The sequence below is a fragment of the Medicago truncatula genome, chromosome 5 (assembly GCF_003473485.1).
Source record: "Medicago truncatula cultivar Jemalong A17 chromosome 5, MtrunA17r5.0-ANR, whole genome shotgun sequence".
NCBI classification, from domain to species: Eukaryota; Viridiplantae; Streptophyta; class Magnoliopsida; order Fabales; family Fabaceae; genus Medicago; species Medicago truncatula.
Window position 1 is genome coordinate 22,468,154 of NC_053046.1, and position 15,261 is coordinate 22,483,414.

General features: G+C 32.5%; 2 protein-coding genes across 3 annotated transcripts; both read left to right on the forward strand.

The window, feature by feature from the left end:
• Positions 1 to 74: 74 nt before the first annotated feature.
• On the forward strand, positions 75 to 1,084 carry LOC25494709 (uncharacterized). The gene has a single exon (XM_013598434.3). The coding sequence runs from the start codon at positions 226 to 228 to the stop codon at positions 985 to 987; it is 762 nt and encodes a 253-aa protein (XP_013453888.1). The 5' UTR covers positions 75 to 225; the 3' UTR covers positions 988 to 1,084.
• A 3,752-nt stretch (positions 1,085 to 4,836) lies between these two features.
• LOC25494710 (peroxidase 11) lies at positions 4,837 to 7,437 on the forward strand. 2 transcript variants are annotated; one of them, XM_024784392.2, is made up of 5 exons: positions 4,837 to 4,964; positions 5,217 to 5,301; positions 5,749 to 5,940; positions 6,038 to 6,203; positions 6,841 to 7,437. In XM_024784392.2, exons 2-5 carry the CDS (start codon positions 5,224 to 5,226, stop codon positions 7,263 to 7,265), a joined length of 861 nt encoding a protein of 286 aa, XP_024640160.1. In that variant the 5' UTR covers positions 4,837 to 4,964; positions 5,217 to 5,223; the 3' UTR covers positions 7,266 to 7,437. The 2 variants fall into 2 exon arrangements, with proteins under 2 accessions (XP_024640160.1, XP_013453889.1); XM_013598435.3 differs by lacking the exon at positions 4,837 to 4,964 and having other exon boundaries at positions 5,015 to 5,301.
• The last annotated feature ends 7,824 nt before the right edge of the window (positions 7,438 to 15,261 follow it).

Sequence of the window (15,261 nt, forward strand, 5' to 3'; positions counted from 1 at the left end):
CAAAAGAGCATTTAAGCCTATTTATAAAGATTAAAAAAAAAAACATATTTAAACCAAAGATTTATCGTTGTGTCGAACCAAATGTAACTCGCTTTGTGAAACTCATCAAACTCATCTTGTCCTTCACTCCACCTTAGGTTTACGGAGCGGCTACAAAGAGAGACACACATTCTTTGTTTGTTTATTGTGCTCACACCCACATAACAGAGCATATTTTCTTCAAAAATGGAAGATGTGATAACAGAAGCAGCACCACCATCAAGATTACTAGAAGAAGACCTAAACAATTTCACACCATCTTCTCCACCACTCCCTTCACCTTTTCTCCTCTTCCCTCACACACAACAACAACAACAACCTCTCAAACCCACACTCCTCATCATCGCTATCTCTTCTCCCTCTCTCTCCCTTTTCCACAATCTCCTCACCCCACAAACCCTAACCTCCTCTCTCATCCTCCCTGAACTCCCTCTCTCCTATCCTAACAACACCATCAACATCCACTCTCTCTCTTCCACCATCCTCCTCGCCGCCGTTCAAAACCCTATCCCTGATAATCGCGCTTACGCCGTCGCTGAAATCCTCCTCAGCAACCAGATCTGCCCTGATTCGGTTATTATACTTGATTCTATCCAGCCGATGAATCACCGTGGTCTGCTTTCTTCCGACGAGGCGGTTGCATTCAAGCTGGAGAGTTTTGCCGAAAGGAAGAAGGCGAATGAGGAGAAATTGTTGGGAGGATTGGATTATTACCCGTCTGGAAGCGTTGTTGATGGACTCGGTGCCGCCATTCTTGGACGGTGTCAGATTTTGAAAATTAGGGCTAGCTTGTGTGTTACTTGGCCTCAATTTGATTCAGATGTTGTTTTGTTGTTGAAGGATTTGCTTCGAGGTTTGGGTGAGTTTGAGTTTGGGTTTAGTGATGATGAGGTTTTCAAATTTGGGAGGAGTAAGGATCATGTTTTTCAATCTCACTTGTATATTTGATTAGATTTATTACAATGTGTGTTTAACATTTAGTTCTCAATGATTTGAATGTTTTGGAATTATGATGGTTATGAATAGTTATCTAGTCTTTGCTTTATTGTTGTGTTGCTTTTATATTTTGTCAATTTTATTCTACAAATTGCCATGAAAATTTGCAATATCTTGCTTTACTGGGAAGAGCTTCTATAGCTATCTGAATGTCACTTTCAATATCTAATAGCTTTGTTCTTTAATTTGTTAACTTTAACAATGACAATTGGTTGTGGATATCAAATTTGCATTTAGATTCACAGTATTAAACTATCTAAGGTTATGACTTATAGTGGATCTCCATTGTTATTTAAATCTTTTTACCAAATGATTCATCTGTGTCCTATATTTGTAATGTGAGGTTAATTGGTTGCAATGTTGATTGGTAGCTAATAAAAGTACATTTGATCTTTATGCTCTTTTGAATTGAATGCTTGCTCAGTTTTGTGTTGTCATCTTGAAACTACTGGTTTTGTTACTGGCATTGTGATTGATGTCAATATACTGCATCAAGTCGTGCTTGTGGGTCACATGGATACAAATGTAACTGTGGCATGCAACCTACAACCACAATGTGATTGTTAAGGCAATGTAATACCCTGATTATAACAAATAGTTATGATCAATGTAACCCTAAACCCTTTCGAGGACATCCATAGCTTAGTCCAAATAAATTTTGGATCATCATAGATCTTATTGGATCAGATGATGCTACATGTTTTTAAAGCTGTAGATTTGAATGATGGCTAGACATATTTTTTTTTTCTTGCTGCCTCTAGTGTTGTGTATCATTGATAAAAGAACTCAATAGTTTACAAATGTGATTTCTGTGTCCAGAATTCTCTAGAAAATCTTATTCTTCACTTGTATCTAGTGATTTATGTTTTTTTTTGTTTTGTTAACGTATCTCTTCTAAATGTAATTTAGGATGCTTTGAATGCTTTAATAGAATAGATTTTAATGTTATCTGTTGATCTTTATGCTCTTTTGAATTGAATATTATGCTACTGTCATGAGAGGATCCCTTCCCTACAATAATAGTGATTGTTTGCGGGCCACATCGGTCCAAATGTAACTGTCATGCAATAGAGCAGATGTTGTTAAGGCAATGTGATATCCTGACCATAATCGGTATATATGATTGATGTAATTCTTTTCAAGACATGTATATAGCATAGTCCAATAAGTTTTGATACATCATAGAACAAAATTCATTTGGACCATACTGCACTTTTCTTTTCATGCTACTCAAAATGTTTTTTTTTAGTGGTGGCCAAGCTTTGAACCTTGGACCTTGCATATATTATGTATTGTTTATACAAATTGAATTAAGCTCACGAGGACAAATGTTTATACAAGTTATAGATGGTAGAAGTCAATTAAACGAAGTGTTTAGTAGACAATAAGAGTTGTGTGAAACATATTTTTCATGTTGTCTCGACATTGGTGGTGTTTATCATTGAGATACGGAACCCATCTAGTGTAAGCTCTACAAGCAATTACTAATATGTTTTTCTTGTCCAAAATTCAGTACAGAAGTTTATTACTTTTCTTTAGCATATGTTTGGTTTGATGTTGAAATTATCAATCTCGCAGAGGAATTGGAGTTTTCCAAACCCATACTTAGTCTGTGTATCAATAGTGAAACTTGATTGGATCTGCATTGGGTAACTTCCAACCCAGATCTTGATTTGCTAGCCTTGACTGATCTTTAACCCAAACTTGAAATTAAAAATAATTCTCAAAAGGGAGGATAAACATGCGATTTTGTCAAAAATTTGGTGATGATGAGGTTTTCAAATTTGGGAGGAGTAAGGTTCATGTTTTTCAATCTCACTTATATATTTGATTAGATTTATTACAAAGTGTCTGTTTAACATGTAGTTCTCGATGATTTGAATGTTTTGGAATTATGATGGTTATGAATAGTTATCTAGTCTTTGCTTTATTGTTGTGTTGCTTTTATATTTTGTCAATTTTATTCTACAAATTGCCATGAAAATTTGCAATATCTTGCTTTACTGGGAAGAGCTTCTATAGCTATCTGAATGTCACTTTCAATATCTAATAGCTATTTGAATGATAGCAGCAGGTATGGAGGAACATTATTAGTAGACAATAAGAGCTGTGTAAAACAGATTTTTCTTGCTGTTTCGACATTGGTGGTGTTTATCATTGAGAGATATGGAACCCATCTAGTGTAAGCTCTACAAGCAATTACTAATGTTTTTCTTGTCCAAAATTCAGTACAGAAGTTTATTGCTTTTATTTAGCATATGTTTGGTTTGATGTTGAAATTATCATTCTCGCTGAGGATCAATAGTGAAACTTTATTGGATCTGCATTGGGGGCACTCCCAACCCAGCTTAATTGATTTGCTAGCCTTGACTGATCTTTAAGCCAAACTAGAAATTAAAATTAATTCTCAAAAGGGAGGATAAACATGCGATTATGTCAAAAATTTGGTAAGTTAGTTGAGACTTGGAATAGAGAAAAAAATGCATGTACAGAACTGAAATTAAGTTAAGTGATGAATTATGTGATTTTGTCAATATATTTAAGTGATTACTATTGATTTTGATCTATAGTAAGAATTAAGAAACATACAATATCTTTGGTGTACGATCTATAATGTTCTTTGAGCCTGCTCTAACTCTTGTGAGTCTCAGTGTCCAACTTCTTTAAAACTTTTTATTATAAAAATAAAAAACATGACGGGTCAATTTGAAGCCAAATTAATTCTTGTCACAAAGTTTCTAGTTTTGATCTGTCTTCAACATAACACAATCTAGAGGTGGAAAATTGTCAATATGGATGAGAAATTTGTAGATATATATGCTATGTATTCTTGCACGGATATATAAAGAAAGATAATACTCTTAATCGTGCACTTCAAAACCATGACTGAATTCGTATTAGATTTTGCTTCCTTAATTAAAACCTGCAAGAATTTGATTAAGTCCATATGCAATCTTTTTATTCTTGGAGGAAAAACAAGAATGCCAACATGCAATGCAAATCGACATCATATAAAATTGCTATTTGAATTTTGACGTGTGGAAATGTATCATACTGTTAAATATGACTTTTTGGTAAGCAAAATTCAATTGATTTCTGTCTCATAAATTAAATTAAATTAAGCTGATGTAATGCTAGGTGGTAACCTAAAACCTAACCTATATAACGTTAGACTAATGAAACCTGTCTCAAAAACGACAGAAAGATAACAACAAAATATGAAAAAAAATATTTGTCCAACATTTCATACAATTTTTTTTTTTGAAAAAGGCTAAAATGGAATTTATTAAGATAGCAATGAATCTTAACCAGTACAAGGAGTGTTAGGCTATGAGAGTCTTACCGTAGCAACAAACAAATGATGATGGGAAGCCCCCAATGGAAAACCCATACACCCGTGAAAATAAAGAAAAATCCAAAAACCTATAGGAAACGTCTCCTAACAAAGGACTATATCTGGAATCAATAAATAGAAACACCAAAACAAAGCTAACATCACGAACAACGAAACAACATAAACAAAATCCTCAAACATCGTCACAACTGCCACAAAAACAACTTCTACCACCCACATTCCGCTGCTCGCACACAACCCTGAACACCAACATGTCGTACATGATCAATGCTCATTGATAATAAAGAACTGAATATATAAAGTGCAAATTAGCTGTTAATTTGGATTGGATTTGGTGACTGGCCTTCAAATAAATAAATTATTAATTAGTTAAATTGTACATGTTGGTCACACAACTTTTAATCACTTTTTTTTTTTCTCTAGCTATACCTCTGTATTTCTATGTGTGTGTGGACAATGTTACTTTTAGTTTAAGAACACTCACCAACTTAGGCAATATTAGTTGCATCTTCTCTTGACTCTAAAGAACATCTTTAAGAAACATTGAATTCGCAAATGCATGGAAAAGGTCAAGGTGCAACACTACACTTCACATCACTTATTATATATTCACTTATTCCTATCTATTTCCCCAACTCAACATTCTTCTCAAGCTAACCTCTAATAATACACTAACAATGGATACTCCATTTCTGTTCAAATTTGTTTTTTTACATATTTTTCTTTTGTTTGGCTTTCTTGGTGACAATAGATTGTATGCAAGTGAGCCTCAACTAACACTTGATTACTATGCATCAACTTGTCCTACTGTGTTTGATATTGTCAGGAAGCAAATGGAATGTTCGGTGCTTTCTGAACCTCGTAACGCAGCCTCGGTTGTTCGGCTTCACTTCCATGACTGCTTTATTCAGGTCTCAAAAACTTGCCTTTTTTCCTTGTAATTATTGCTTCTGTTTTCATGTTGGAAAGAAAAAAGAGTAAATCCTCGACATATTTCCATTTACCACACCGATTCTACTAAAATGTTAGTCATCTTAAACATCATCTTCGGGTTTTACAAAATGAATATCTAAGAACCAATGTGGTGATAAAAATACCTTTAATTGAGAGATAAATTTGGAGATAAAATAAAAATTTCAAAATACTAATATGGCTGTGATTTTGATTTTTGAAGGACTAATTTAGTAATCAAAATGTTGAATGAAACAAGTTATGTCTGTGTATACTTTGCAATATCAACTTAAGTTTTACTCCAAAAATAGTAAAGCTACATTACATGTTCCATTCAAAGTATTAGATGAACCTATTGAGGAGATAAAGAAAATTCGTACTAAAGAAACTTGATTTTATGTGTTCAGGGTTGCGATGGATCGATCTTGCTCGATGATACATACACACTTAAAGGTGAAAAGAAAGCAGCTACCAACATCCACTCTTTAAAAGGCTTTGAAATTATCGATCAAATCAAGAACTTTGTTGAATCAGAGTGCCCTGGAGTTGTTTCTTGTGCCGATATTCTCACAATTGCGGCTAGAGATGCTGTGATTCTGGTAAAACAAACAATACAATATGTACAACAAAATTCAATCTTTATCTTATATAAGTTATTGGATTTATGATATCTCTTTGTCCTTTGATTTCTTGTAGGTTGGTGGACCATACTGGGATGTTCCTGTGGGAAGGAAAGATTCCGTGACTGCAAGTTTTGAACTTGCTAACACCAATCTTCCAACACCTGATGAAAGCCTTGTTTCTATCATTCCCAAATTTCTTTATCAAGGCCTATCAGTCACGGATATGGTTTCCCTTGTCGGTATGTTCTTATGACTGATTTACAACTTAGGACTCAGAGTACTTGCCGAAGAAGCTCATAGTTCTTGTCTTAATGAGTGAGACAGTGACCTGATCGCTATTAGTTCGAGAAAAAAAAATGGAAAAATGAATGAGTCGTCAAATCTGAACTCATATTCATTTTCCTTTGTTTTTGTTTTTGTAGAACAAACATCCATCAGGTCACCGTCTCACATATGAATGAGAACAAGGATCACTGAGTTTCTATTTTCAAGGAGCGGCATTATTCACCATTGGTGTGTTTTGTGTAATTTTAAAGCGTGATTCATCGTAAAACCCGCCTTCCTTGATTTATGATCATTCTAGCTAGCATATTAACTAGAGAGAATAGACCTTACACAGATTGTTTTGTACAATTAGTACAACTCTCAGTTTTACCACAATAATCCTCATCTCGGCTCAAATGAAATGTACAAAATAACAAACCAAATTGCATTGCATAAATAATAACAATATGAATATTTTGACCATTTCTTCACATTGCCTTGCAATAAAAGTCAATAACTGGTTTCCTCGTAAGATTCCTAGGTAGTTGTAAAAGTAATTTGTAATAAACGTTGTTGCGTGCTATATAAATTTCCTGATCACAACACATGCAGGATCCCACACCATTGGTATGGCAAGGTGTCAAAATTTTCGATCAAGAATATATGGAGACTATGAATCAACTTCAGTGAAAAATCCAATCTCAGATAATCAGTTCAACAACCTGAAATCTATTTGTCCACCAATTGGGGGAGGAGACAATAACATAACGGCAATGGACTATGTGACGCCTAATCTCTTCGACAATTCTTTCTACCAGTTACTATTAAAAGGCGAGGGAGTTCTTAACTCAGATCAAGAAATGTACTCGAGTGTGTTCGGAATCGAAACAAGAGAGCTTGTCAAGAAGTATGCAGCAGACTCTCTTGCTTTCTTCCAGCAATTCTCTGATTCCATGGTCAAAATGGGAAATATCACAAATTCAGAAAGCTTCATCACGGGAGAAGTTAGGAAGAACTGCAGATTTGTTAACACATAAAACTTTCATTTTTTGGATTATGTATTTTATGTTTGTTTCGACACATATAGAACCATTAATTTTATGTGTTTCAGTCACTTTCAGCCATAGCTAGTTGATACAATGATATGTAACAAATGAAGCAAGCAATTATATAATGAACAAATGAAGTAAAATCGACTGATTTCCTTTTCATACAAAGAAAGGTGTTGAGTTTGAGAATGAAAGTTGATGTAGCCAATGTTAGATTTCCTTGCAGATCAAACTTTAAAAATTCAGATCTAATACATAAACTAGCTCATGATCTTGATCTAACCATATTAACACTATGGTATGGTATGCTAGAATAAAAAAGGGTGAGAAATTATTATACTATATGGGAGAATGATTTTTTAGAGGTGACGCATATGCATAATCATAGCTTAAGAATAATGAGTCAAATTTAATTTATGGGAATATCTTTGAGGTACCATATCATCACAATGCTAGATCAGGAGTAACTCAAACTTACTTTACAATATAAATATAGAAGACAAATATATAATTGATAGAAACACTTATACATTCAACCTTAACCTCATACTTTCAAATATATAAAATCCATATAAACTTTATTAAATTAAATCTAAAAATATTGCTAATAAATTTATTAAACCTTAATTAAAAGAAAACAACTAAATGGCAATAATGTCATTTAATTATCCTTAAAATAAGGTAATAATAAAACTTCCCCAAAAGAATGTGAGTATAGTTAGACAATTTCATAAGATGCACCCAAATTTACTCTTAATTGTAGGAAACTCAGTTGATGGAAAGCATGAAGGTCAGCCAATTCCATGATCAAAGGTTAAATTTTCATGTAAATCATCAAAACATGATTTTGACTCTCTAATTTCACGAAGATCATAAGAACATTTCATTAGAATTTTGAATAGATGTGTGCTTCTACAATTAGTTACCTGGGCCTTGAATAGATGTGTGCTTCTACAATTAGTTACCTAGGATACTTGATCTTATAAGAACCTATTCAATTAAAAATATAATAAGAGTATTTTCACTTATTACAAAGACACGAATACTTGATCAAATTAAACCAACACCTATGGATAAAGATTCTTACTTTCTCTTGTTCGACCGTTTAAGATTTTTGGTGTTGAGAGTTTTGAGTTTTGAGTAAGATCCTACCAAATCCTCCTCCATCTATGGCAATTAGTTGAGAAGGAAAAATCTCTAATAGTTATAGCAACAACCACATGTTGGCTTGGAATAAAAATGAATAAAAATATATTCATTTTTTATGCATTTTTAATATGTTTTCTTCCACATGTTTAGTGAACTCTTGATCGCATAACAATGTTAAATATATGAAGTGTCCTTTCAACAAAACTCTCTCTTTTACCAAAACCTGTGTATTTGAAATCAAAGAAAAAATATCCATTAGAGAATACGAAAAATTATAGAAATAGAAACACACACAAACAAAGCTTAAAAAGAAAATCAAAACTATCAAAAAATGAAATGGAAGAAGAAATGAAAAGGATAACATAAGCAACATATATAAGCTTAGAAAAAAATGAGGAGCTTTATAGTAATAAACTTGTGTGTGTAAGAGGATTGATTAAGAATATGAATAATTTTAAAATTTAACCCCTCAATATTAATAAAATGGATTATAATGCATTCATTGTGTAACTTGCATGAAGTGAAGTAAATGAAGTGTTTTTGCAGCCAATGGAAAATGAAAGATAGATAGTAAGGAATGACTAATAAAGAATCAAGAACAAAAGATAGCCACATGACATAAGTATGAGAGATTAGTTAGAAAGGGGGTATTGGTAAGGTGACACATAGGAAAAATGTAGCTTAGAATATATATATATATATATATAAGGACTAAAACCAAAAAAAAAAAAATTGCATAGATCAAACTCAAAAAATTGTGTAACTGCAAGAACTAATGACATGTATAAACCTATTCATTATTATTCACATTTAAAAATACTTGAAAAAGATTTTTAAATTTACGGGTTCCATGTTGATTGGAACATACATAATTGAATGATAAATTATAATAATTTATAATAAGACATAAGAAAAGTAAATATAAAAACTTCCCTAAAAAAAAAAGTAAATATAAAAACTATGTGTCCTTCAAAATATATATATATATATATATATATATATATATATATGACAAATTCTATGGTACACCCAACAATTTGAGTGTATTGGTACACCAAATCTTTAAATTAATAGTTAAATGAGTTATTTTTTATAGGAAAAAAATATTTTCCATCACCTATAATTATAATAACTAAATCTTATTTACCAAAAACGTCAACACAATAAAATTCGATTTTTCTGAATTCATATTACTCATAATAGAGAATTTTGATTATTTTTTTACAATAAAATGTAGAAAAATTTAATATGATTTTTCTAAAAAATGAAATGATGTTCTTTTTTATAAAATGATATTTTCTAAAATATATATGTCAACAAACACCAATTTTCTTTCATAAAAAATGATAGTTAACTTATAAAAATTGTAAGCGAGAGTACCGGTACACCTTAATTTACGGATACACCGTAGAAATTCCATATATATATATATATATATATATATATATATGATGTTTTAATGAAACTAGACTTGTTGAAGTGATTATCAACGTGTCATAACCCATGTGCAATGTTGCTTTAACTTTATTAGCTGTGTACTTTGGTATATGGTCATCAACAGTAACATAACATTTTATTTTTGAATTTGAGACCGTCAATGATATTACTCCGTTTCTTTTTATCTGTTATTTTTTTATATTTTACACAAACTAAGACACTTAATAAATATTACTTTTTCTTATACAATAATTTATATTTTTACTATAATATCCTTATTCATTTAATATTTTATTTCATATATTTCTTTCTCCGTAATAAATAATTAAGGGTAATGTTGGTAAAACAACATTTATTGTTGCATTGAACTTTGAAAGTGACAGTTAAATAGGAACAAAAAATTTCTCCAAAAGAGACATTTAAAAAGGAACGGAGGGAGTAATAGATGAGTACGACATCAGAGAGGTAGAAGTGAACCTACCTATGATTTTATGATTTTTTTTAGATAGACAAAATGACAAAACCATTATAAACTCATACATAAGGGTGGACAAAAATTCAAAGTCCAACCCAAACCGGTATAACCAGCTGTATAAACGGACGGGGTTTAAACGGGTTGTCGGGTCTACGGATTGCCAATTTCGGTTTTCTGTGAGTATATATGGACGGGCTCGGATGTCCAAAATGGAACCAAGGGAAACCGAAACCCGCCCGATTAGCTACCCACCCATGTCTCACTTTTCATTCAATTACTCAGGGATGGATGTGACGAAACTCACAATCTGTCAGATACCCCATCTTATTAAATAATGCAATAAATTTACTTTTATTATTACTATCACAACAACTTAGTACAAGTTATTATTACCATCACAACCACTCAGTACAACAACAAATTGTATTTTATTTTTCTTTTTGCTGATATTGCTGTATGGAAAAGAGAGAGAACAGGGCTATACTAATATTTATCAACGCTACTATCATCCATCACCTTGAGATATTAACTTTCTTTTTCCTCTCTCAAGACACCTTCCTACGTCCCACCACCTCTCTCTATTTTCTCTTCACAATTGTTGTGGTCAATTTCTTTTGTTATTGTCATTAGATCTACAAGTTTTGAACAAAATAGTTGTTCACCTATATGGATTTAACAATCTATCTTCATCTTCTGTGTTATTATTTCTGTGTATTTTGCTTTTGATGTTATTTTAGTTATTTGTAGGAGGTCAGTAACTTCTTTTCATTATTTATAATACAAGTAAAAATAATTACTTGTACTGTAATGAGTAATATAATAATTTGATAAAAATTAAAGAAAAAAAAATACACATTTTCTATTGTAAAGTTCACCATAAAACAATACATTTTCATCTCATTCTTCTTTTTTCCTCTATCTCTAATTTAAGTCATGACAAAAGTAGGAGTTAGTGTTGGTCTGAAGTATGGCCGTGTAAATGAAACTAATGATGTTAATTACCTTAGAGTGCTTGTAAATTCAGCCGTTTGAGTCAAGGACTTGTTGATAAAGTGTTTTGGGTTTAAGTCTGAGGATATAATCCTTCTCATAGATGAATATCCGTCGATGGCTTCTCCTTCAAAAAATTATTTTGAAATAAAATCAAGTGTTGTCACCCACGCAACCCTTTTGACATTGTTGCTGGATTTGTTTAAGAACCTTAAAGCGGGTGATACCTTGTTTTTTTACTTTGCTGGACATGGATTTAGGTCAAAGAGTAAGCCAAAATACGATAACGACACTAGTTATGTAGAAGCCATATGTTTGAACCTTAACTCTAATATTTTTGGTAATATGTTTTCTCTTTGATTGTATTCGCTCTCTTTCTCCATATAAAATCTCTGATGTGTTTGGTGGCTATCTGTTACTTGTGTTATGCAGATTATGACTTTAGAGAACTTGCGAAGCATGTTCCTGAAGGATGTTAATTTGTTATGATGGTGGACAACTGCAATTCTGCTGGGTTACTTGATGGTTTGACTGAAGTTATCGACGATAGTCATCAGTCTGCAAACGTCGTTAAGAACAAAACTCAACAATCAAATTTTTTTAAGGGAGCTAAAATGGATAAAGAGCCTTCAGGTGTGTTGGTAAGCTCTTGTCAATCTTATGAGAGTTCTGTTGGAGAGCTTATTAGTAGTATATCAAAATTGAGGAGGTGTATTTGGATCTTCCATACATACCTCCACTATTTTAAAAACTTCTTCTTCTTCCATTTTTTAACGTCACCAGAATTGAGGAGGTGACGCTAAAAAATGGAAGAAGAAGTTTTTAAAATAGTAGAGGTCTGTATGGAGTATCCAAATACAACTTCTCAATTTCGATCTACTACTATAAACCTTCCAACAGAACTCTCATAAGATTGACAAGAGCTTACCAACACATCTGAAGGCTCTTTATCCATTTTAAATCCTTTAAAAAAATCTGATTGCTGACGTTTGTTTTTAACGACGTTTGCAGACTGATGACTATCGCCGATAACTTCAGTCGAACCATCAAGTAACCCAGCAGAATTGCAGTTGTCCATCATCATAACAAATTGACATCCTTCAGGAACATGCTTCGCAAGTTCTCTAAAGTCATAATCTGCATAACACAAGTAACAGATAGCCACCAAACACATCAGAGATTGTATATGGAGAAAGAGAGCGAAAACAATTAAAGAGAAAACATATTACCAAAAATATTAGAGTTAAGGTTCAAACATATGGCTTCTACGTAACTAGTATCGTTATCGTATTTTGGCTTACTCTTTGACCTAAATCCATGTCCAGCAAAGTAAAAAAACAAGGTATCCCCCGCTTTAAGGTTCTTAAACAAATCCAGCAACAATGTCAAAAGGGTTGCGTGGGTGACAACACTTGTTTTATTTCAAAATTATTTTTTGGAGGACAAACCATCGACGGATATTCATCTATGAGAAGGGTTATGTCCTCAGGCTTAAACCAAAAATGCTTTATCAACAAGTCCTTGACTAGAAAAGCGGAATTGATAGATCCTCTAAGGTAATTAAGATCATTGGTTTCATTTACACGGTTATATTTTAAACCAACACTAACTCTACTTTTGCTATGACTTAAATTGGAGATAGAGGAAAAAAGAATGAAGAGATGAGAGTGTATTGTTTTATGGTGAACTTTGCAATAGAAAATGTGTGTATGTTATATAGACTAGGGGTGGCGATGGACAGAAACTCACAATCCGTTTGAACCGACGGTTGCAATATCCAAGCCCACTCCCGTCCGTTCATGGAATCGGTTTCCTCGGATGGCGGTTTAGACGGATTACGGTTTCTTCGGTTGGTTTATCTCGGGTCCTTATTGATCATCGTCTCCATTATCGACCAAAACTCATAAAAAAAAAAACAGAATCAGATACTAGAAATAGAGAGGAGCTTCTGGTTAAGATCAAAGAATGCGGTCTACGGTCACCGGTGCCACTCAGCATGTCCCCTACACTCCGGCTGACAGGGTAAAGAAACTCTAATAATAATTAAAGATGAAGAGAGGGTTTTGAGTCTAGAGAGGTGAGAGTCAATTATTAAGTTGTAGATCTACGTTGTTAACTCATTATGGTGTCTCTCAAACCTCCAGCACAAGGCCAACATATTGTGATATCTAACCTTCGTGAATCAGTCTGGGTAAATAACAAAATAGAGAGTAAAGAGCATATGAAAGATTGAGAGAAGTATTTGGGATTTTTGTTCTTGAGAAGAAGATATGTGTCGTGAGAGAAATATGGGGAGAGCGTAGGTAAGGTTTTGGGAAAGTACTGTCACTACTTTCTACACACAAAAAATAACAAATAAATACAAAAATAAAATATAGGTCACAAAAATGAGTTTATTCTTAATTCAATTAAAAAAAGTAGACTTAAAAAAACAGTGTATGTGGCTCTGTACAACAATAAAGTAAGCTATCTGCTATGAATATAGTAAAATATAGGTGAAAAACTAAAAAGTAGTCTGATACTCGAAAAAGTCTTAGTTGATCACAAACACAGATAAATAGTACTTAGGCGCACACACATGGAAGAGAAAAATTAAAAGATAAAAGTAAAAAATGATGTGATTAATTTATTTCTCTATTAAATTTTTTTAATTATGAGTGTGTGCCCAAATGTTTTTCATTTGGGTTTGTGTGTATAGAAGAGTTGCTCCTGATACTCTTTGTGATTGATATATAGGATTGGAAGCTGCTACTAGTATAATACTCCTTCCGATCCTATTTACAAGATAAAGTTAACTTTTTAGATACATTGAATAATGTATATATTTAGTCAAGAACCTAAACCAAATACATAAATTATTTAATGTATATAAAAAGTTAATTGTTTCTTGTAAATAGGACCGGAGGGAGTATAACTCTCGATCGGTTAACGGATTTCGATGAGTTAAATTTCGTCCAATTCTATCTGCAGTAGACCAAAAACATAAACCTGTAGGCCCGAAAACCCGAAATGGGCCGCCCGCAGCATTTATTTATTTATCGGGTACATCGATTTCGGGCGGTTGTCGGATTTTTGTCCAGCCCTAATATAGACGTGTTTAGAAAATGTGTATTTTTTTTCTTTAGTTTTTATCAAATTATTATATTACTACAAGTAATTATTTTTACTTGTATTATAAATAATGAAAAGAAGTTGCTGACCTCCCACAAATATAACCAATTTCTGATACAATTAAAATTCATAGGTAGGTTTATAATGATTGTTAGATCGGACGCCCATGACTGAGGTTCGAATCCTAATACTTCCATTTATATGTGTAAGTTTATAATGATTTTACCGTTTCAACTATCTATAAAAAAAAAAAAAATCATAGGTAGGTTCACTGCTACGTACCTCTGTGATGCCGTACTCATCTATTATCATTGACGGTCTCAAATTCAACAAGTAAAATGTTCTGTTACTATTGATGACCGGTGGCATTTTACATTAAATTTCAATATAAACATATATGTATAAGATGATGCTCCGTTGCAAAATACAATGGAATCCTTTCCCATCATAGGAAAAGTGACTTTTGTACCATTGATTTAATAATAAAATAATTGAATGGTTGAGATGTATTACTTGCTACCCTTTGAAAACTTTTTGTTTTTACAAAATCACAAAAATGCGGACCCCACACGTAAATAGAATGTTGTCTATTTGTTTGGGCTGATTTTTTTTATTGAATGGGCATGTTGTTTATAGGTTTACGTCAACCCGAAAATAAGCCGCATTTAGCGAATAACTTACAAGCTCGTATGTTTAAAAAGGCTCCGTTTGATAAACGTTATTTCATCACGAATTTTTAATATTGATAAAAAATAAAATTAAAACTCTTGTTTTAGAAAACAACATTCAGTTTTTTTTTTGCTCAAAAAAAGAAAAAGAAAA